This window comes from Sinohyriopsis cumingii, chromosome 18 (assembly GCF_028554795.1).
Source record: "Sinohyriopsis cumingii isolate HCF-2022 chromosome 18, ASM2855479v2, whole genome shotgun sequence".
NCBI classification, from domain to species: domain Eukaryota; kingdom Metazoa; phylum Mollusca; class Bivalvia; order Unionida; family Unionidae; genus Sinohyriopsis; species Sinohyriopsis cumingii.
In genome coordinates this window covers 72,263,882-72,288,476 of record NC_142978.1, presented here as the reverse complement: position 1 = coordinate 72,288,476, position 24,595 = coordinate 72,263,882, and the positions used below count along the sequence as shown (strand labels likewise).

At 34.3% G+C, this 24,595-nt stretch overlaps 1 protein-coding gene across 1 annotated transcript in view; it reads right to left on the bottom strand.

Moving 5' to 3' along the window:
- LOC149776959 (lysophospholipase D GDPD1-like) overlaps positions 1 to 23,656 on the bottom strand; it is a 58,820-nt gene extending 35,164 nt beyond the window's left edge. The window contains exons 1-4 of the mRNA XM_089941675.1: positions 23,524 to 23,656; positions 13,539 to 13,707; positions 9,535 to 9,577; positions 3,933 to 4,068 (exon numbers count right to left, since the gene is read on the bottom strand). Of these exons, the coding sequence (XP_089797801.1) occupies positions 3,933 to 4,068; positions 9,535 to 9,577; positions 13,539 to 13,671 (312 nt within the window). The 5' untranslated portion in view covers positions 13,672 to 13,707; positions 23,524 to 23,656. The remainder of the gene's footprint in view (positions 1 to 3,932; positions 4,069 to 9,534; positions 9,578 to 13,538; positions 13,708 to 23,523) is intronic.
- Positions 23,657 to 24,595: the final 939 nt, after the last annotated feature.

Below are 24,595 nucleotides of genomic sequence, written 5' to 3'. Positions count from 1 at the left end.
ATTTAAATTATTCCCCATTAGTAGCAAAGAAAATAAAACAAGTGTTGAGTCTGAAACTTACAGACTATGCTTTTGACATATGCATTTCAAGTATTTAGTTCTAATGAAACTACATAAAAGGGGAAAAAACAAAGCACAAGTTAGTAACACAGCATGTTAATAACTTGCTAAAACCAACTCTGTTACAAATGATGCAAGCAAAAACATCTAAGTCATGTTAACTCATAATGACCTTGCAGAGGTCAGCCATAGCATAGTGTGATGTGGTCTTAAAAGGATAAAGTCCCTAAAGGTGATCAAATCACTCAAATTTGGCAGAAATTGTTTAAAAAAAGAATGTATACAAGCTGCAGCAGAATGACTAATCCACACAATAAATCTAAAAGGAATGTTGGATGAGTCAATTAGAACACAAAAATGGCTTGGACTGTAGAAGGATAAATTGTACGATGTTATCCAGTATAGCAACAAGGATAAAAACTAGTTACACCTGGTGGTATGAAGTAATGGGTAAGAGTTATTGTCCTTTGTCTATTGAAATAGAAAAAGATGATTCTTTTTGGTGTCTTTTAGTAGGGCTGGACTGCTGAGGTTGCAGGCTAATATTACTAACGTAATGTGATTGGGGAATGTGTATATTATTTCTCTCCACAGTATGGACAGATCATAAATAAATAAAATGTACCTACACTAAACATATATGAGCATAATGTAAAGCAATGAAGTACCAATCACCAAAAATGCTTAAAACATGCTCAAAACCAAAACAATTAGATTTCAAATACCTGATATTAAGTTACTGATGGAAATAAGTATCTGAAAGTGTATTAGTGCAATGACGTTCCTGGCAAATTGGTGGAAATAAGTAACAGTGTATTAGTGCTGAGATCTTCCTGGCAAATTGGTGGAAATAAGTAAGTGTATTAATGCTGAGATCTTCTGGCCAATAGGTGGAAATAAGTAACAGTGTATTAGTGCTGAGATCTTCCTGGCCAATAGATGGAAATAAGTTACTAACACTGTATTAGTGTTGAAATATTTCTGGACACATGCTGGAAATAAGTACCTGAAATTGCATTAGTGTTAAAATCATTCTGGCCACTCACTGGAAATAAGTACCTGACACTGTATTAGTCAGGGTTCTTATGCTTTTCAAAACAAAACTTTCCAGGTCTTGTTCAGGTTTATCACAGGATAAAATTGATTTTTTAAAGGATCACTTATGACCATTATGGAAGGAACTAAAAATCATTTTGGTTTAGAAAATGTGAATTTTTAAACTCATAAGCTGTTTTTATTTCAAGACTCTCCATAACATCTGAATCAGACATATGACTCTGTCCTAAAACACAGGATGCATCTCTAATGGTATTAAAATTCAATTAAACTTGTAAGTAAATCATTTTAATTTACAGAATAAAAATGTTATCTTTATTCCTTTTAACTGCACAAGTTGGTATTAAGAAAGTCTTTTAGGCAAGGGTAGTTCTAAATTATGACAAAAAGCCATCAAAAGGACCCAATTTTGTTCTCCATTTAGTTATGTCTAGTTGGTGCCATATCACCTAATTTCAATATAATCTTACCATTGACTTTATATTTCATACAGTCATTGTCAAGGTCACCCAGAGCATGGGATTGTATTGAAAACTGATCCTTAGTCATTTGATTTCTAAGTACAGGGATGATCCTAAAATAAAAATTATGTGGCTGTCAGGTGGCTACAATTATTATATAATTGTAGCCACCTGGCAGCCACATAATTTTTATTTTGAAATATTCCAAATGAATGTCAGTAAATACAGCTAGCCAGAACTTCTACCTTTTCCACTTAGCTTGACATTGGTTTTAAGTGCATTAAATGACAATAAGTCATGGTACAAAGTGGACTTTTAATTAAACTTTGAGTGAAATTACCTCTCTCTAGCAAGAACGGGGCCAAGTTGGTGATAATAGGGAGAAGCAGGTGTACATAGTTCAGCATAGTCAATGTTAATTTCTGTCATATGATTACAATGCTGATGCAATACTATATGACATTTATAAAATAGTAACACTTTTCTTAAAGAGCTTCACAAACATTGCTGCATAACATAAACTGCAACATTGCAAACAGATTACAGTTAAATATTGACAACCATTTCATACAGAAGACCTCTTTTCATACATTGTGTGATGAAATATTGGCTACAATGATTTTATCTGTAATGCAAACTTCTCACACAAAATAAGATTTTTCACCAACATAAGCTAATATTTAACTTTCTTGAATTAGCACTCTACTGACTACTACACCAGATTTACTATTCCATAATGCTGCATAAGGATTTCAAGTCCATTAATGACACAGTCTACTTGTTCAAACAGATGTATTTTAATCAAATAAATATCTTTACTTCTTAATTTCATTTTTAGATTATTATTTATTTAATTTATTGTAACATTTATGATTGGGCTATATGGTTTTATAGCACATGATCATGCAGGGTTAAATTGTGACAGGGAAAGAAATGAAAAAGTACACTTTACTTTTAAACTGTACATTTTAATTTGGCTTCTTTGTCTGTCTTTTCTACTTTTAATTTTGAAATACAGCTGAAATAAGGGGCAGACATAGTCACACATTGTACGATATTTCCCCTGATATTTATGGTTTTTTGGGTGTGATGCAAAAACATAAATATCAGAGGAGAAACCTTACATTGTAGGACTAGGGTGGAGTGGCATGTCATCTTTTATTGTCCATCCAGCATGTTCATCAGACTTTCATTTAATGCCATTTTTGGGTAACAAAATCACTAAATGATATCAGTTAACGTTTTTGCAGCTCCAATAATCTGATATACTTCCTAACTTTAAAATTAGTTGCCTTCATTACCATGATCAGCTTATATTTGCTAAACAAAATCACCATCAAATGATGAACACCAATGGCAATTGGCTATTTTGGGTCTTCTAGACAGCCCATATTGTAAATAAACATATGAAAAACTTCCCTGATGCAAGGTTCAAACTACAACAGATTGCTTGTTATAGGGCCCAATGTGCCAATCAAATTTAGTTTAACAACCACTCATGTCAAGCCGAAGAAACCAGATGTGTAAACAGTTACAAAAAAATACAAAATACAATAAGAGCTTAAATATTTCTACCAGCTTATGTCACAACAAGCACTTTAAGGGTGAATACCTGACTAAAATATCCTGTGCTGAGGATACATTCATATGCACACCTTGAAGCTAAGTTGCAGGAGTCACATGCATCACTGCTTTCTAAGTGCATCAATTCCTGCAAATTTTGTGCAAATCACATGATTGCACACCCTATAAGCATCTCTGACTCCATCCATTAATTATCATATTTTAATATTCGCTCAATGTGGGCTATAACACCATGGTCGACCATTCTCTAGACATCGATAATCACCATTATAAGGTAATAAGCCACTACTACCAGCAACTAGACCCTTACACCTAATAAACTTTCAGCTGGTGTCATAAGTGGTTGCACTGATATATGCAGAGCTGACTCTCTTTACTAACAGACATAAGATCCTATATTGAATCTGACTACCATTATTAAGCTTGAAAAGACATATATACAAAAAAAAGGGAAAATATGTAAAATTTGGAGTAATTTAGGGTTTGGATGGACATACAGGCAGATGGACATGCATAATGATGCCAAACTTATTACTGTGTGAATATCCAGTAAAAATGGCTTCACAATAAATTACAATTTTTCTTGGATGATGACAGTAAAGCAGTTAAATGAACATGATACGTTCTGAAAGAATTTGATTATGTAATGATAATAATTGAATTCCACAAATATTAACTTTGAAAGCTTTCTAGGAACAAAACTACTGCAGTTATAATGTCGTAGATAATTAAATTTTACAGGGCATAACTACTGTTCTGTGAAAGTTGTACCTCATACTCTGTTTCTATAACCTTTATATCTTGGCCACAAACTCTATCAAGGTTGTTGTCATGTAACACAACAACTTGACCATCTCCAGTTATATGACAGTCCAGTTCAAGCATCTCAGTCCCAACATCAATTGCACTGAAATTAATGTATTAAATATAAGCAAATACGATAAATGTATAACTGAAAAATAGTATGTGACAATTTCCAATTTTCCATGGTTTTAATCATTCCTGACAATATGGCTTTATAATAAATCTCCATTTTTTCCCCCTCAATTTTATTTTTTATTTCTTAAATTAGTTGCCTCCAACAATGCATATAAAATCAAGTTTTCTAATTCTGAACCTGTCTCAAGTTTCAGAAACAATTCAAAAGCTACTAATTACCTGTTACATTCTAAAGCCCATCCTATTAAACCTCCCATACACCATTTCCTTTTATCTCTGAAGGTGCATTCATTCACAGATAATCCAATTATGACTTTGGCTGCCTCCATCGAGTTACTATACTACTTCACTCAAGTAAGATTGTTTATGTTTTTCCTTCAGTAGATAATGCAAAGTATCATCTCAGATCATCTGGAACTCCATATCTGCATGGCATTCAAGTATGACGGCAGTTCAATTGATAATAAGAACAGCCATTTTACTTCATTTGCAGTGGTCTAAATCACGTACAGGGTTACCTTTCCCCAAGTAAATTGTAATATTCAAAACCATGAAATTATTCTGTAAAAAACTGCTCTGAATTATTATTATCTTCATCATAATGTTTTATGGGGTTATTTTCACATAAAGTTGCTTTAAATATGTTTAAAAGTTTCAGATGATGGTAATAACTTAAAACAATAAACCCTCTACTTTGTGCCAAAGCAATGTCCCAAAGTATACAGATGTAGCAATACAGTGAGACCTCTCAAGATCAAAATCTCCTGGGATCAAATTAAACTTCTGGTTGCGTTTTTTGTTCAATCAGTTTCTCAGTTTTTGCCTAAGAATGAAAAGTGATTAGGTGTCTTCTAACATATGTTGAATTGAACATGCTGGGAAATCAAACGAATTTCATGACATTTTAGGTGTTTCAATATTGGATTTTATTTCAGTCTGCATGTCTTTGGGCTGTTTATGGACCAGTCTGACAAAATTATTTGAGTTTCAGTTTTAAGTGGTTCATTTTATTGCAAAACTGACATCTGGGCTGATAATTTATTTCAGTTTTCAGCATAAATCAGTTTTAATTTGCTGTGTTAAAAGTTTATTTAAATTAAACATGGACGAATTCAGGATGATACAAAAAAGAGTTTTTGGTTTCAGAGGAATTTCAAATTTGCTGAGATTCTGAGTCAACATGTCTCCTTCATACTCTTTCAACATCTACTTCTACTCTGGAGTAATAGGTCTGCTTCCCAAGCTAGCTGCCATTGTGGGCAACAATCTTTATTATCATTACCCAACAAAACTAACATAACAAGTTTGCTGGCACAACTTCAAACCAGCTTAGCCCAAGCAAATCAAACTGCACACCATTTTCTTTATACATTAGGAAAAAGCTATGAATGTTTCTTGATTAACTTAATAGTACATACTGTTAACAATATGAATTTCAATGCATCCTAAATTTGAAACAAGGAAAAGACTTAATTGTATTTGCTAACAAAACAAATGAATATTAAAGCATCAAATATATAACAATCTACAAAAACAGATTAGGCAGGCTAATATACGGATAACAATTAAAAATATTTCATGACATTTCCAGATTTTTTTCCATCAAAGGATTCAATACTGCATGTCTGGGTATGAACGCTTAAAGCACACAGCGTCTCCCCAAAAAAATGTTGCAAACTTTCAAGTCTAAATACGGGAAATTCTTTCATGAACTTTAAAAAACATAATAGTTCATGGCAAATTGGTATTCAAATACAGTGGAACCCCGCTATAACGCGCCCCGCCATAACGCAAATTCGGATATAACGCGGTCGTAGCATGGCTCCCGAAATTTCGTATATTCATTCACACATGGAGAAAAAAAATTTGGAGAAAAGTAAAAAAAACAAAACAAGAAATTAACTTCATTTTGGGCATGAGATTAGTTGTGACTTTTAAAATAATATGATCGTGGCATGGTTCCTGAAACTTGAAATTCATTTACGTGTATTTTTATCAGACCGTGAAAATATTTGTTTAACGTATGAGAAATAGTGTGTAAAACGTTTATTATAATTTGGTGGAAGAATTCGCGTATGACTTTTAATAATAAAAGATCGGAACTTAACAATTTATCCAGGTTCTTTAAGTGATTTTGGAGAAGTGATCGTGTATGAATTCTAAAATAATACAATATATATAACGGACGAGAAATAGCATGTGCAACGCTTGGCTTCTGAAATTTATCAATTTGAACAGGTTGTGGTGAAGCTCCGTATTCTACTCTAGAAGAGAAAACTGGTTTCATTAGGTTTTTGAATTGTTAAGCCAAAGTAAACATTATCGGAAGTGTTACTTATTACGGATCCATGAGTAAAGCCAGTAAATCGTCTTTGTGATTGTCTTCCATGAAATCTGTATACAGTCGTTGCTCAAACAATAGCCGACATGGGCTTCTTATTTAACTACAATCACAGCCAAGCAGCAGACAAAGCTGTGGTTGATACAAGAGTCGCACAATTTAATAAACATCAAAGGACGAAAGCCGCCAACATGTATGCTGTGCTTGGCGGTGTGGTCAAACAACAAACAGTTGAAAGTAAATAATATCCACTTTATTATCTGTAAATTAAAAGGGTATGAAATTGTACATGCGTTCAGCTTAATTTTGTTTTATATAAAAAGTGATTCGTAACCATTGCAGGCCTTCATTACTTAGTTATCGAGCTTTATCTGTGTACGTTGTTTGCTTATATAAAAAAATATTTTACTGTTATGGAAAAGCAAGTTCAAAAACGCAAGTCGTTTTCTGCTAAAGAGAAACTGTATGCCCTAGATCAACTAAAGAAGGGCAAACAACAAACTCAGCTTGCCAGAGATCTAGGAATCAGTGAGTCCACTTTGCGAGGGTGGAAAACAGATGAAGGAAAGCTCCGTAGTCTACCCAACATTCTTGAAGAGGAAACTGGTTTACAGCGTAAAAGGGTTAAGTTAGCTAATGACAATGTCCTAGATTCAGCTTTGTACCAATGGTTTGTACAAGCTCGCTCAGAAGGTGTTCCAATTTCTGGCCCAATTCTGAAAGCCCAAGCAGAGAAATTTGATCGCCGTATCAATGGAGATGATTCCAAATTTAAGGCGAGTAATGGCTGGCTAGACAGATTCAAGAAAAGGCACGCTATCAGCCAAGTTCTTGTGTCTGGGGAAATCCGCTCCGCTGACAAAGAGGCTGCCAATTCCTACCCAATTGGGCTTAAAAAGTTGTTGGAGGACGGTTGCTACACAGCCGACCAAGTTTACAACTGCGATGAGACTGGTTTATGTTATAAAATGTTACCCGATCGCACCCTTGCAACCAAGACTGACAGTCACAAATGAGAAGGTTTCAAGAAGAGGAAGGACAGAGTGACTCTCTTATTTTGTGTTAACAAGTCTGGCAGCCACAAAGTCAGACCTCTGATGATTGGAAAATCGAAAGCTCCCAGATGTTTTCATCATGTAAATATGAAGGCACTTCCATTTCAGTACACTAACAGCAAGAATGCTTGGATGAATAGCTCCATATTTGACGACTGGTTTTATAAAACATTCGTTCCAGATATTCGGGCTCATTTACGAAAACTCAAGCTGGAGGAAAAAGCTCTCCTCCTGCTGGATAATTGCCCTGCCCACCCCCCAGCGGAAAATCTTGTCAGCAGTGATGGCAAGATCAAAGTTTCGTACCTCCTGAAAAACACTACGTCAGAAATCCAGCCACTTGACCAAGGCATAATTTCCGTATTTAAACAAAATTATCGCCGTGAAATGATAAAGGGAATGGTAGCAGATAATAACGCATCCGTCGACACATCATTGGCATTACTCAACTTAAAAGAAGTATGTCACCTTGGAGGTAAAGCCTGGGATGCTATCACTGCACGCTGCATTGAATGATGCTGGATAAAGGGTCTTGGGCCAGCTTTTACGCCCTCGACACAAAATGATAGTGACGATGAGCTTGAATTTACAGGATTCACTGAAGACGACGTACGTTTAGCAGAAGAAGCACTCAAAAAATACGAGCACAGTCATCATGATATCCTTAACTGGTATTCAGTAGATGACATCTGCCCTATATACGAACACATATCAGATGACGAAATTGTTACAAATGTCAGCAGGAAGAATGAAGCTGCACAATCAGAACCTGAAACCAGTGACGATAATGATAACGATGATGATGGCACCCCAACTCCCCCACCAAAAGTGTCTGAAGCAGTAGTACATTTAGAAGCAAGTTTAAGGTGGCTGGAAACACAAGATGTTGACAGCGTCAAAGTCCTTCAATTAAGAAACATTCTTGACTTTGCTAGAACCCAACAGTTCGTGGCAAAGAAGCAAACATCATTGGATATATTTTTCAAGAAATGATGAAATTTAAATTTGGAACCGCACTGACTTTGCACTTTGCGCAACGATTAATTTAGCAGTTTTCACATGTTTCTTTTGATGTTCACAAAATCTGAAATAAAAGTTATTTGCACGCTGAAATCATGCGTTGATTGTTAATTATTCTTGCAGTTGTCGCATATGATAAAATTTTAGCGGTATGAAATTTGTACAGACACTGTAGGTAGACCCGGGAATAGCTGCATGCAATGACCGTACGATATCAGACGGCAAGTAAATGGTTTCAATATTTTGTTCATCCTATATTTTACACGACGAATTCAGACTATTACAAAATTATTGAATATTTTAAATCTGTACAATTTTCAATGAAATTACATCCATTATGGATGAACTGCATGCCACGACGGCACAGTAGCATATGGTGTTGATACACTTTTCATGATATAGCGATAGTCTGGTATTATCGGTCAATCTGTATTATCATTCAAACAAATAAAAATTAGTAAATGTTTTTAATGCACAGTAATAACCTATAAATATATTAGCCATCGATTATTTTGAATATATCTTAATTAATGCATTCCAGTTAATATTCATCTGATGATAAGCCGACTTTTGATCATTGTACATGTATACACGTATATGTTCTCGGAAAAAAAGTTAAATATTGTAAAACCCCGCATTAACGCGACCCCGCTTTTAACGCGATCCGATTTTATGGACCCTGATCATCGCGTTATAGCGGGGTTCCACTGTATTGATTAAAATGAGTACTCAAAAATCAATTTTTGTCATTAGCCATCTGAATTTATCAATTATTGTGTGCTTAAAACTGGTACCAAAACCCAAACTTCTGAATCAATGTACTATCCAATGTCTTTTGTGATTTGGTATTGCAAAAAGAGAGACAATTTTAGCGAAAAAACCCTAAAACATCTGCCCTAATTATATTGACCAATTCTGCCTTCTAAATTTTTAAAACAGGATCTGATCCCTTTGAAGTTACTGACATAAAATGATGTTCTAAAAACAAAAGGTCTAATGCAGGTAACTCCATACTTACTGTTGGAATGCTGTTATAGTATTCTCTAGATTTTCCCCAGCACCTAAAGAAAATAAAAAATATATAGCACGTTATGATTTAGTTCTTTTCAACTGAGTCTTGCATCATTTTTGAACAAAGCAAAGGTTTTGTTCAACAAGTCATGCATAACCACCAGTTTATAAGAAAGAGTCAAATGTCCATTACTGATTTTCAAGTACCTCAAATATCAACCACTACTGATCACTCAAATAAGATTCTCAGATAAAGATATAACTTTATAATTTACAAAATGGTAATTTGTTTAATGTATAATTTTAAGTACAATATCAATATGCTCTCTGTCTGTCTGTCTGTCTCTCTCTCTCTCTCTCTATATATATATATATATATATATATATATATATATATCCTGGACTTTTCAAACCCTATAACTTAACAACTGCCTTGGAATCTGTACCACAGGCTCATTACAAATGATTATTGTAGGGTTTAACGCCATTTTTCAGCACATGATAGGCTATACAAGGCAGCCAGTATTAATGGTGGAGGAAGAACCCGGGAAAACCCTGGAATGAACCCACGCAGACATAGGTGAGATGGCAATGATCCGTAACGGAGAGCGCTTTAGACTACTTGTCCACTCTGGGCCCCCATTACAAAAGGAATTAGGACCATTGCTAAATGGGTATAGGGATTTGAGGGTACAAAGACTGTAACACATTACAAACAACACTAAAAGAATGCAGGAGCTTTGGGTCAATTGTGTGTGTGTGAGAGGCATTTCTGGTCTGGCTGGCAGAAAGACCACAGGCTTATTCCATATCTGTCAATACTGTTGAAATAATATCTCTCTTTCTGTAGTTATAATTCAATGTGACTCAGATTACATACTTTGGTTTAATGTCAATAAAACTGGTTTTAAAACTGACAATGAGCTTTATTTTGGAGTTGAAATTGATAATTTGCATCATAAATTACTGTCATGTGTACTTTGATTAAATATGCATCTTTAAATGAAAGATTTTAATACCCGAGCTCATAAAACCAATGATTAATGCCTGAGCTCATAAAATCAATGATTGCCTGGAAAATGACAAGCTCTTTCTCAAATAACTTTGATTTCAGTGCTGATTACACTAAGTTTTGCAATAATATTCCAAAATTATTAATGAGTATAAGAAACAAATAAACTAAATCAAGGAATTAATACCACTTGATAAATACAGTGTCATGTAGAATCAATACTGGTATAACTAATGAAATATGCAGTGATGATAAAAGTGTTGTTTTCACAACTTTGCAAATACATCTGTTATTGACTATTATGTTTGTTTCTAGATAGTAAGGAAGATTTATGATGCACATAACAGCATAAAGTCCATCTGAGAATGGTTTATTATGCAGTCTATATCCATCAATCTCATCATTAGTTAATGACACTGCTTCAAAAAATGTTTTGTAATAAATTATAGCAACCCAATTTGTAATAAACATAACAATGGTTCCAAACTAAATGACACATGGCCTGTACAAAATATTACCATACGAGAAATATACATATTACCCAAACACAAACAAATTGGGCAAAGTATATCCACCCTGATTTGAATTTATATGGATCAGGAAGTCTTTTATAATCCTTAATGCCATTTAACTTCTGCATATAGAGAGCAAACTTCATCTGAAATACAATAAACAGCATGAGAGTTAATCTTGTTCCTCCACTACTATAGTTGCTCTGCAAAACATAGCACCGCACATGCTTAGTTATGACATACAGGGATTCTCCGATGATCTTTATAATCTTGAACTATAAATGAATATAGGGATTGGGTAGTCCAAATACTAACTTGCACCCCCCCCATCCATTTACTGATGATCTTATTTGTTTGTACCGAATCCCTGTGATCTGAACAATTGACCATGTGGTCTGAACAATTGACATTACAACAGTCACTCAGTCCCTTTACCTTTTATCTATAGTATGTGGTGTTGTGCCAGTACATATCAGGCCTTAAGAACAACATATGTAGCCCTTGCCCTAATAATGATGAAAACAGATATTAGCAGCAACCTATAACTTTCAGGATCATCCTCCAAGACTTATCTGAGGACCCGATAAAATGAAATTCACTGTTGCACTTTACTGCCAAAAATGTCAATCAATTAAGTGTCATGTATTTTCAAATCAGCAAGTCTGGTTATTGTCATATAATGCAAAGTAATAACTTTAAACAAAAGTAGAATGGAATAAAATGTTTTCTTGGGCAAAATTCTGTAGTACAGAACTTTTAATGAAAAACTAATTTCATATGTGGTTTGTAAGCCAACTTGAGTATTTACTCACTTGTAATGTCAAGTACAACCTCCAAAACTGAACAGACCCAGATCTGCTGCTGTGTAATGAAATGATCTGGCAGATTTGGGTCTATGCAGTCTGTCTGGAATAACAAACAATAAAGGCCCTGATATACCAGCACACTATGTCGCTTTCTTTCTTTCTTTCACTGAATCTGTAATGGTAAAACTGCCAGAGACTTTGATCAATAGATAAACAGAGAGATTAACAATAAAAACAACTGTATGGTCCAGGCATGGGGTTGATTACAGGTGCTCAATTACAATTACGATTATGATAACGAGTAATACCTATCATTTACTCTGCCAATATAGTTATAATTAAGCCAGTCCCAAAGAAAATTTACCAAGTCCAGTTTCCATCTTTCTCTCCATTTAATGTCTCTGTCTCTTAAGTATGTTATTTTTCTTACCTGAAATTTTGTACAATATATCATTCCTGCCTGATCAGTTTAAGATTTCATCACCCTGTCTGTTATCTTCCCCACATTTTGTCTATCTCATTGTCTATCTGTTCATATCCCTTTCCTCTGCAACCCACTCCACATACCATCCACTTACAACATTTTTAATTAAAAGTACTTAAAATACTTTGAGGAGGTCCCTACACTATGACTACATACATGCCAATCATGAGAGGTGTCAAAAAAAGCCTAATATGAGCGTAACAAATATAATCTATACATTACTAGTACTAATATTAGTAGTCCTACTTTGTTAAGGCTACAACATTGTAGCTAATATATTACATGCCATAATTACAGTACACAAAAAATGTACATTTATTTTGCTACTAACATGGTTCTGCAGGTTTAAATGCTTGGCAAAATGTGCAGAATCCATGTGGATTTCAACCACAATACAAACACAAAACATACTGAAAAATTATTTATTATAAAACACTCTAACTAGTCTACATGTCTAATATTTGCCAAATGATTGTGAAGTCCATCGTGCAATGAGCAGGACAAAGTGCTCAATCCAAGTGCTGTACTGCATCGAATTCATACTCTTCTTTACAAATTTATAAAGCAGTGTTGATTTGTACTTATTCTGATCGGACGTTTTTTCATCCACAAGTCAACCCGTGTCACTTAATATCTGGCACCTTTTTCTTTAACAGTACAGACTGATCCTCTAACTAACTAGATTGTCAATATAATGAATCTGTGAGGCAAAGTTTCAAATTAAAGAAACATGGTTTCTTGGAAATGGGTCATATACATTTGCCATAAATACAAACTTAGGAATGTACATGTATATCTATGATGGAAAAAGGTTGTATGCTATTCTTATGCAGCAGTCTTTCTTTTTAGAAATTTTTAAAATTTTATGAGTGGAATTAATGAGATGATAGTATAAATGACAAATACAACCTTTTACAGCTTAATTTTATTTTATTTTTTAATGTGCTGAAAAAGCATAATCTATATACAGTCAAGCATAAGACAAAATTCAGTAAAAAAAATGATTACGCCAAAAGCACAATGGTTGGGATATATGTGACTACCTCACAGATCACTGTGCAGTTTTTTAAAATAATTTCCTTTCAGAATAAAAAAACAAACTGTTCACAGTGTGGTGGTTTGTGGATGGTAACAGCTTATTAGCTTCTTACCACCCAAATTAACCACCTTGCATTTCTCATTATGCTGCTATGTTACCTCCCCTGTGGCTGATATGGGTTGGCTTGAACTTCAGCTTTTTCTTTTTGTGCAGCAGGGTGGGGTACTTAAACAGTATGGCAGAAGCCAAAAAATACCCTCCAAGGACTGCTACAAACATCATCCCTATCATCAGTGTGTCAAAATGATCCAGTCACAAAACCATCTCCTGAAGAAGAAATTATACAATGGTAAATACATGTTGCAAATTATCAATTACTAAAAACAACTAAAGTAATTCAAATGAAACTAAAAAAACATTGTTTGCTCCCATTAAAGCTGTACTGATGTCACTTTTTGCCGATTATGCCAATACAGCGTATAGCCGATTATTAAAATTGCCAATACTGATTAAGAAACCGATTATTTCATTATTATTTGTTTTATAACAATGACTGGTTCAGAAATATAAACCTATTAGTGTAATGCAGCAGGTATTTTGCCGTGTGAGTTGTAACAAGGTTGTTTGTGCAGCAAGTAAATTTGAACTTCTATTAAAAAACAAACAGAAACTGGATAAGAATTACATTGCTATTTATAAAAAACAACGATCACACAAACATAAAACTTGAATTTTTTTAAAACTAACACTGATAAAACTGATAGTTTGCCAATTCAAGATATAAAAGAATAAAAATATATTAAGCTAGTCTTTTAACTTAGTTCAATGATGCAGATTGCCATTACTAGATATCAATAAATGACTAAGAAATGTTAATAATGATAGCCCAATAATAATTAAAATTAATAATATGCATGCTTTAAGACTAAAGTTAAACATCACTGTATGCTGGTTGCAGCTACTACTGAAAGCCTAGTTGAGGTAGGTTGTATTTAAGCAACAGTAACATTTCTCCCTTCTTGCCAAGTAACAATCCATGACAATCTGAAAAAATTTGGCCTGCCACACTAAACAGCTGCTTGCTTGGAATGCTTGAAGCTGGTGCAGACAAATAGTGTCTAGCTAATTTGGCCAAGTAGGGGAACTGAAGCCTGTGAGAGTTCCACCAGCCATATATGTCTTCTTCCGTGGCAACAATGGGCTGATACAATTCAAGCATCGCGTCAACGGCATCATCCACGTAGGCTGTTTCGTTGACAGTACGGACCGGTTCATCACAAGCCACAGAAAACAAATTGATGGTCCAGTGACATCTGCAGTGGCATTTGCTACAGTTTCAGTTTTTCTTTTTTGGTCAGGGCTTCCTCCTGCTTGTCAGCTGACGTAACTATGAAGCATTCTGCTATAAGCCATTCTTTGAATCTGATCACAAGTAATTCTTTGCAGAATAGGCAATGTTTGAATCATGGATCCACGATGGTGGCCAAGACAAGATTCTTGTTGCTGGCAACATCAGCAAAGCATGTGTTTAGTGATGTCAACATATCACAGCGCATTGTCTGAATACCCTGACTTGCTTCATGCTCTTGAGCCAGCAACATTCGGAGCATTTTCAGCATAGGAAGAATGATGGATACTGATGTTTGGCTATCACTTGCTTCCTTGGTAATGTCCACGAATGGGCCTAAGGGTCGACATTATGCATAGACTAGAGCTGTACTGATGTCACTTTTTGCCGATTATGCCGATACCAATTATGAGACCGATTATTTCAAGAAACCGCCTGTTCTACAGTTAGTAAAAGCACTAGCATTTGATTGACAAGTAAACCATGCCCTATTTTTGTTATAACTAACAATGCCTAAAATGGGTGTGAATTTATGTTAACAGCTCAAACGTGGTCTCAAGCTACCATACATGTGATAACTATTTCCCACATTTTATATCCCACATTATTTCTTATTGTTAACTCATATATGCAAATAAAACTCTTTACTAAATAACATATTTATTCCAAATTAGTTTTTTTGGGACACATATGCTTTGATATGTTTCTTCATTCCTTCTTTAAATTTAATGATGGTAATTAATGCTTATATAAACGGTACAGTAATGCCAGGTCAAGTTGACTTGTGCAAGTTTCATTGGTGGGAATGGAGATCATAATATGCTTGTCGAGAAAAAATTACAGCATTCAGTGATCATTCCTGGGATTTAGGAAGCAATTCACTAACAAGCAAAGCATGTAAAGTGCAGCAAAAATAAACTTCTGAACTCCTGGTCGACAGAGATGTACTTTGTGAAGCTAGCCATAAAAAGGGAGGGGGGGCATTTAATTCCTGAATGTGTGAAATCAACGGTTATTATACGTCACTTATCTTACATTGCAAAGTACGATCATAGGGTTTTAGTATTAAAATGTCATCTTACAAAACTATTATTTGGAAAATAATATAAATAATACAGATTTGCTTAATACCTGATGTTTCTATTAAAAAAAAGAGAGACTGTAGGAAAGTAGATATTTTAGATTGGACTGCATTTATTTAAGGTCACAACAGTTAGACCTATGCACTAACGGTGATGCGCAATGCAAAGACCATGGAAGTAGTGCAAAACAGTCATGTAATGAATTATTTTGTAATATTATGGCTAACCACTCTGGTGGCCTAGTGGTTAGAATGTCTGCCTTGGACGCGGTAGGTCGTGGGTTTGACCCTCGGCTGAGTCATATCAAAGACTTAAAAAAATGGTACTAACAGCTGCCTCGCCTGGCACTCAGCATTAAGAGGTTAGTGTTAGGACTGGTCAGCCTGGTGACAGGATAATGTGACTGGGTGGGACATCATGCTACATGTCTGTGGCATGATGCCCCAGTGCTAGATATCACTATAAACTGCCACACTGCAGACATTATAGTGATATGACAAAAAAATTGTTAAAGCTACGTTAAAAATCTAGATCACACACACATTATGGCTGTATTGCTTGTTGTCAATAAAGTAATAACTATCCCATCTTTTTCAATTTTCATAACCTATTACATTAATAGTCTTGGAAAAATATTCACTACTTATTCTGACAACATTTTTTTTGGCAACAACTTTTTAAAAGCCAGGACCATCCCTTTAATGTGTATGCTGGAAGTTCAACAGCCACACGAGGCCTCATTGGCTGGTTGGCTGCTGTGATTGGGATGAGTGCATGCATGGTATTGATAATTTGTTGTGAGCAGACAATTAGCGGTAGTTTACAGCAAACGTGTTAAAAAGTATTTACTTTCAAGAATATACTGTTTTTCAATTAACCTCCAAATCATATGTTTATTCCTTAATTTCCACTATTTAATTCAGATTTAAAATTCAAGTCATGTCAAGATGAATGTTATGATTAAATTTATATTTTGGAAATTTGTTTACATCAGCACCGATTATCTCTGCCAATACTGATTGTTCCAATAATTGGCCTGATAATGAGTATGACCGATTAATCGGTACAGGTTTAGCATAGGCTTGGTAGTATATTTAATAGTGTACAATCGCTAGTCAGTATTAATAATCCAATTTATTTGCACTCCTGAAACAATGTTTTAAATCAAGTAAGTTACTACTAAGTTGTCCACGTGGCTGGATGGATGCAAACACCACGATGCGAGTTGCGATGAAGCAGCTCAGCAGCTGGGATAACATCGCTGGCGCTGGTATGCCAATATCAATGCTGCATAATTTTGTAGGTCAGCATTTAGCTGCTTCAGCGTGTGAGTGCTATTCGTTGACTAACAGCATTGCAGGACTGGCTAAAGAACAGATTAACTATAGTGAGTAATAGCTGCATAGTAGTTAGAAATTTTGCTAGCTATCTAATCTGCCTAGCTATCTGCTAATGTGTGCTGGAAGTTCAACAGCCACATGAGGCTTCATTTGCTGGTTGGCTGCTGTGATTAGGATGAGTGCATGAATGGTATTGATAATTTGTTGTCTGCATACAATCAGCGGTAGTTTACAGCAGGTGTGTTAAAAAGTATTTATTTTTAAGAATATATTGTCTTTCAAAATTAACCCCCAAATCAAATGTTTATTCCTTATTTCCACTATTTAATTCTGACTTAAAATTCAAGCCATGTCAAGATGACTGTTATGATTAAATTTATATTTTGAACATTTGTTTACATCGTCATCAATTATTTCTGCCGATACCGATTATACTGACTGTTCTAATAATTGGCCCGATTATGAGAATGGCCAATTAATCGGTACAGCTTTAGCTCCAATAACAACTATTTTTTATGTGCATGGATGCAACTGTTTGCAGTTTTTAATTATGAAAAACATGCATCTGAATAAACAGATTTTAACTGGGACCTAAATGTATCATTTTGTTAAAACAAATTAAACCAACTGAACGAGAATTTTTCCAGTAAATTTATCAAACTGGAAGCTTGGGAAGATTTCAAAATACAATAGGCTTAAGTTTGACATTATCTCCTTGTTTTGACCCCAAGAACTTCTAACAAAATCAGTGAAGCATAAATGGTTTTGACATCACAGACAGTTGCAATTTATGCATAGCTCAAATTTTACTTGCAAAATGTGAGTTAATTGTGGAAAAAACAGGTTTAAATTTTAATCTCATTACTTTTTCAACAGTAAAACTACTTTTTTAAGTAATTTAATACATATACATATAGTTTCTTCAACACAAAATAAAGTATATTTTGGCACTGGTTACTTGTCCAGGAGATCAGCTGTTTAGTCTTTATAGTACATAATTACATCATAAAATAAATGTTACATCTGTGAAAAATATCAATGCTTCCAGAAATAATAAATAAAAACTTAAAGCTGGTGCTTATATCATTTATAATCAACAATACAGTTAATACTGATATCAATTTAATTCATCGCAAGTTAAATGAATTTAAAACTTGAAATTTTGAAGTGAAATATTAAAGACATTCTAAAGTTTTATCGTATCCATGTTGAGGGTGTCATAATTAATTGCTGGCACAATGACAATCTTCTCAAAAAGTGAAGTAACACAGAAACCATAAAATACACATCCAAAATACATCTTCTAAATGAACAAAATTCAATAACTTGTGTCAATGATGTAACAAGGTCAATGATGTAACACGGCATCACAACAAAGTCAGAACAAATTTATGCCAACATTTTCTGCTACATACTATGTTGCACAAGAAGAAGAAATGATGAACAAGTATTAATTCATGGTAAAAGTTGTTTTTAAAAAAAATCAACAATTTATTTTTCCTGACCTTTGCCCCAATTACATAACTCACTTTGGCATCAGAATATTGCATCTTGGATTCTTATAAAATATTGACAGCTGTTGGAAAAAGGCAGACTTTGTCATAATCAAGCATCACATCATACACAAAGCACATGGTTTGGAGGAATGGCAAAGTTTGATACGTAATTTCTGTCACTGTTACAACTCTTGGCATTTAAAACCGATGTAAAAAAACCTTTTAAGTAATAAACTGCAATGTGTTTAAATAACTAAGCATTTTGCATCAAAATAGCTTGGCAAAGGTACGATTAATTAATTGAAAGAAATTGTGATTTTGCAGCTGATGCTGGATGTTCATTTCCAATGTATTTCTTAAAGTTTTAAATGTCACTAATATTCTTTGTTCTGGTTCAAGGATGTTTTCTTAACAGTAATTCTTTATTGAAAAAGAGATGATATTTGTCATGATTAGCCAATATGAGTAAAACACCAAACTGATTTAAAATTAAATAGTGGAGATGTCATATGTAAGCCATGTCCTAATTTTGTGTCCATTTTTCATATTTGTTGGATTTTGTGAATATAAATAACATTAATACTCATTGGTTTAGTGTTAATTTCATACAACTTACTATCACAGGATACATTTTTTTAAACTTTTACGTTTACTCATAATAAATAACAACATCCTCTTCATTTCATATTAGATAGCTAGCTAAAATGTGACATTCCAAAGTTGACATTAATACCTACATCAGGGGTCTCAAACTCAAACCACCCTAAGGGCTCCAAGAGGGCATTTTCAATGGCCCAAGGGCAGCATCACCTTTGTTATCTCTCATGACACCTTGTGACACGAATCACTTTGCGGGCCACAGGATACTTATTGACAGGCCGCATGCTAAAATTTGCTAAAACAAGATCTCAACTGTGTCTTGTGTTACTTATTTTGCCGAACAATTTGATTCATACAATATACTTTTGGAATAAATTCCTTTCATACAAAAAAATAAATAGCCCATTATCAGGTTTTTATAATTATGTATATCGGAAAGGTTATAATAACTAAAATGTTTTTAAAGTAAATCTGGGATGTAAAACATCCCCGTTTTTCGTTGCTGACCCTAGCACCTTTTCACTCCTCCTTCAAGAAAAATAAAGAAACAAATTTCCAGAATTTGATTTGTGCATCCAACTCAGCTTGTTAGCCCAGAACTTGATACTTGAAGTACTTAGTACATTATATATACTAATCGTTATATATATATATGTTTAACAAAAAATACCCAACTACCCTAAGTTTAACACCTGTGCAATAGAAACATTTTTTGGGACCTTACTATGATTATCGTAATTTATGTGCCCCTTTTTTAAGCCCTTTTCATGTTGAGGGTACTTATACTAAATGCATTTTATGGGCCTTTCAATTTCAAAGAATCAGCTTTTGAGGGTTTTTAAGGATGAAAATTGCGATTTTTTTAACTGCTTGTGAAATATTTTAATTCTATTCTTCTATTTTCTACAAAATAAAGATTTAATGACTACCTATTCTGCAATGATCTCTTATTCTTAACTGCAACTTCTAACTAATTAATTGACTTCCTTGAAAAATTCAAGTATGATGTTGCTTATACATGTATGTAGATGTGGGAGCACTTAGGTTAGCATGCTAAACTCATTACCAAAAGGGTAAGAGTTCAAATTTTACCATGGGACCAGCCTGTGTCTATTACTGTGGTCTGACCTTGGGCAAGACATTTCACTCCAATCGCCACTGCACTAAATAACCTTCTTGTTTTACTGTGCCACAAAGCACCAAACCAAACCAAAACATGCATATTTATTGCGAGTCAAATGAAAAACACTAATGATTAATGAAAATTAAAGCTACCCGACAATTGTGATCTTCCTCTAGTACAAGGCACAACTATATTCTATATCAATTAACACCTCTGAATAAGTGGATAATTCTTATTTTAAATTACTTAGCCTTGTTACATTTATATGCCAAGTACCAGAGGGCTATGCATAGTTAAATCAGATAACAAATTTAGGCCAAAAAGAAATGTGTTTCCTATTGCCTGGTCTTAAAATCAGGGTAGTGTTATGTATATTTAGTTGGCATTGTTTATTAGTCAGTTTTTTTTTTAAAAATTTAAATTCATTACATGCTATTGTAATGTAACATTGTATGTTGGACTTGATCTTGTGGGGCCCCGAGTGGTCTAAAGTGCTCACCATTACGAATCACTGCCATCTTACCTCTGTCTGCGTGAGTTCAAGTCTCAGGCTTGGCTAACGTGGGTACGTGAGAAAGCCTGCCAGTAGCTTCTCATGGGTCAGGGTTCTTCCTCCACCAATTATACTGGCCACCATGTATAGCCTATCTTGTGCTGAAAAATGGCGTTAAACCCTACAACAACAACAACTTGATCTTGTCCAAAACTGAGTTCATTTCTGCTCTACTTGAACTGACTTTTTAATTTTATTCTGTAAACAACTAATACATAGTTAAATTATTCTCTATGTGTATAAGCTTAAAATAAAAACAAAATTATTAATATAAGTAAATATGTTTATTTGGGTCTAGATCTAGGTTTTGGAATTTCCTTAGTGTATTTTACATAGTCCTGGTTCTGGTTACTAATAATAACTAGCATTTTTACTTTGTAAATATCAGGATCATTCTTGAAGGTTATTTTTCATTAAGTAATAGTCTTTATATAGAAAATGCTAATTACGCCAGGAGATATAAAATCTTGTAACTGAGAGGATTTTTCATTCATGCATTAAGTTCTAGCAAAATCAAGTTGTATAATATGTTGTGTCCATATGATTTTGGGCTGGAATGTATTTTCTTCAAATTATTGTATTCAAGTGAATTTTTTCTCTGGAAATATAAAAGTGATCTGAATTTTTTTTTGATAGAGACATTCACTGGAATTTACTGTAAATTCAAACCTGTAGTTATATTACTGTGATTCAACAAGAGACTGTTGGCACATCAGCACTCTAAGAGCCACCATAGACACATATCATCACCTTTCAGTTCTGGATTTAATTTAGACTTCTACTGAATTTTGTTCAGGACTTTAAATTGAGGAATAGCGTCTGTAATTCTATGATTATTTGGGATTTGATTCATAATACTGTAAGTTCTTTTTTCTCATTTTCACTTTGTTTTCAATGGAAATAAATTTTTGGTTGAATTTTACAAATTTTGTTGCTTTTCACTCTTTCTGTTACTTATTTTAAAAGCACAGACTCATAACAGTAGGTAGGTAGGGACTTAAAATTTTTGTTTAAAAACATTCTATAGATCATAATGATAAGCTTATATATCATACCAAGCACATCGAGTACTGCGCTAACTAGATGCACAAATCAATTTTGGGATTTTTTTTTTTAACCTGGGGGAAAAAATGTACTAGGGTTGGCAATGAAAAATGGGGATGGTTGTCCAACTGGAAACACATTTTTGGGGGGTCCTTCAGGTAAATTCTAGTCATAGCTGGATGAGGTCAATTTTTACAGATGAGATAAAACTAACGAAGCCTGCAGTAGGGAAATGAATATTCCTGAGGGAAATGACAAACAAAATGCTCTTTGTAAAGGCCCTGTTGTTACTAACAGCAGTAGATGTTGTAAGTCATCACATGCATCATGTGTTTGGGACCGTTTCTTATTTGAAGCAAGTAACACATACAAATAAAAATAACAAAAAAGTGACAAAAACAAAAAAATAATTTAAATCCTTTGATTAATTATTAATGAAGAATCAGAAGATAAATAAGCAAAGTAATGCTCTCCCCCATTATGCGTCTTAATGTATTTACAGAGCCACATGACTTGCTGCCTTAATCCATAGAGTGCTCACTGCTGTGCAGTACAGCATGTGTATACACAGTGATATTAATTTCCTGGGCAGGTATTATGAAACGATGATTTTAACTTAGCAAACTTCATAATCTCTGAGCCAAAGTCAATCAATATTTTGAAGAGTTATCAAAGCTAAAAGATGATATTTTTATATATATTGTGTACATTTTAGTTTCCTTTTCTATATACATGTACATTGTGTACATTATAGTTTCCTTTGTGGTGCTTAAAAGAAACAAAGTAAAACATACTAATGTTGATGAAAAAAATTAAAAAGCTTTATTCTGTTAACTAACTGCTAGGTCACCAGAGCGGTTTCAGAGTAATAAAAGTTGGACTACCAAGTGTGAGTGACATTCCTGATTTGGTCGCTATTCCCCATCAGTGGACCGGGGAACACCCTACAATACACCATTTGTGTTTGATGCAAGACACTGATCCAAACAACAAATATCAGTATGGAGACAACCAGAAGAACCCTCTGGAAAACCAGGCTTTCAAAGCTGATTGCCCAGAGACAACCATGGGTTTTCACATTTTTCATAACTTAAGGAATATAGCTACATCTGGACTGTTTAAATATGACATATGTTAATGGTCCGAATATGGCTATGTTTATATATAACATATGTGAATGGTCCAAATATGGCTATGGTCAGTAATATACTGATATCTAGAACAAAAGTATGAAAGGCATGGTTGTGAATTCCAAAATAATGTGACAAACTCACCACTCGCCCCGTTATATCTTCGTACAAAATAATAGAATAACTAAACTGTAACTATATAGTTTCAACGTTTTGAAAATTGGAGTTGTTTTATTGGGTGCGATTTCTTCACACACACACACACACACACAGCGACAACAACAATATTAATTAGCCTACTGCTTGCTGAAAAAAATATGACAATAGAATTAAAATGCCTGCCTGCTTGCTCTTTCTCCAACATAGTCTGCACTATATACCTAACGACAATGTAAACCTACAACATCACGGAGAAAAACATTCTTACTTTTCAAATATGTCGACAACTTGCACTATACAAGCGCTGGCAGTATCCAGTGTTTTAAGTTTTGAATGTGGTTGAAAATTCTGTATCGATAAAACATCTTGTCAAGTCATCGACCTACCGGATTACAATTCATACTTCCGTTTTGAAAAACATACGTGGATCACGTGTTAATCATGTGATTCGCGTATGTTCGAGAGCAGACGACAACAACAACAACAAAAAAAAAAAGACGCTTGCCTGCTTTTACTACTACTACTACTACTACAATTAGCATAACAAAGCAATATACCATGTGTTATGACTAATATGATGCAATAAAAGCCTTTTCTTTAAGGAATCTGTAGTTATAATTCATTGATACTAGCTTCCAACCCAAGTAATAACCTGTGAAAAGCCATATTAGAATTTATTATTTTTTTTACACATGTGAAATAATACTTTCACAGGCAATATTTTTTATTAACAAAAAGGGGTCCACAAAACCCAATTAATAAATTGCGAACTAATATCAGTTGTACGTGTTGTATAAATTTACGCTGAATCTCAAGTTCTCAATAAGTATTAACGTGTTGGCTAGAACACACAAATGCAGAGATATAAAAAAAAAGGTCGCAGAAAGGTCACTCGATTTGACATATATGCACTTCAGCTTCATATATTTGAAAAGAGAAGAAAACATACGTCTAACAAATTACTTATATTTCACGTAAAAAAATTATCACATGTATAAGACAAAACTTTGTTTCACACCTGTAAAAGAAAGAAATATATGCTACAGGAGGAAGGGGGCCGAGCGGTCTAAAGCGCTCGCCTTTATCGATCACTGTCATCTCACCTCTGTCGGTAGCTTCCTGTGGGCAGGCCCGGCCTTAGGGCAAGGCGAACGAGGCGACCGCCTTGGGCCCCGCGCTTTTAGGAAATCAACTCTGCAATGCAATTTTTTTGATTGGGGCCTTGCACATCCTAGGGCCGGGCCTGCCTGTGGGTCGATGGTTCTTACAAGTAGTGTTCCCGTGTTTTTCATCCACAAGTTAAACTGGCCGTTATGTATAGCCTATCTTGCTCAGAGAAA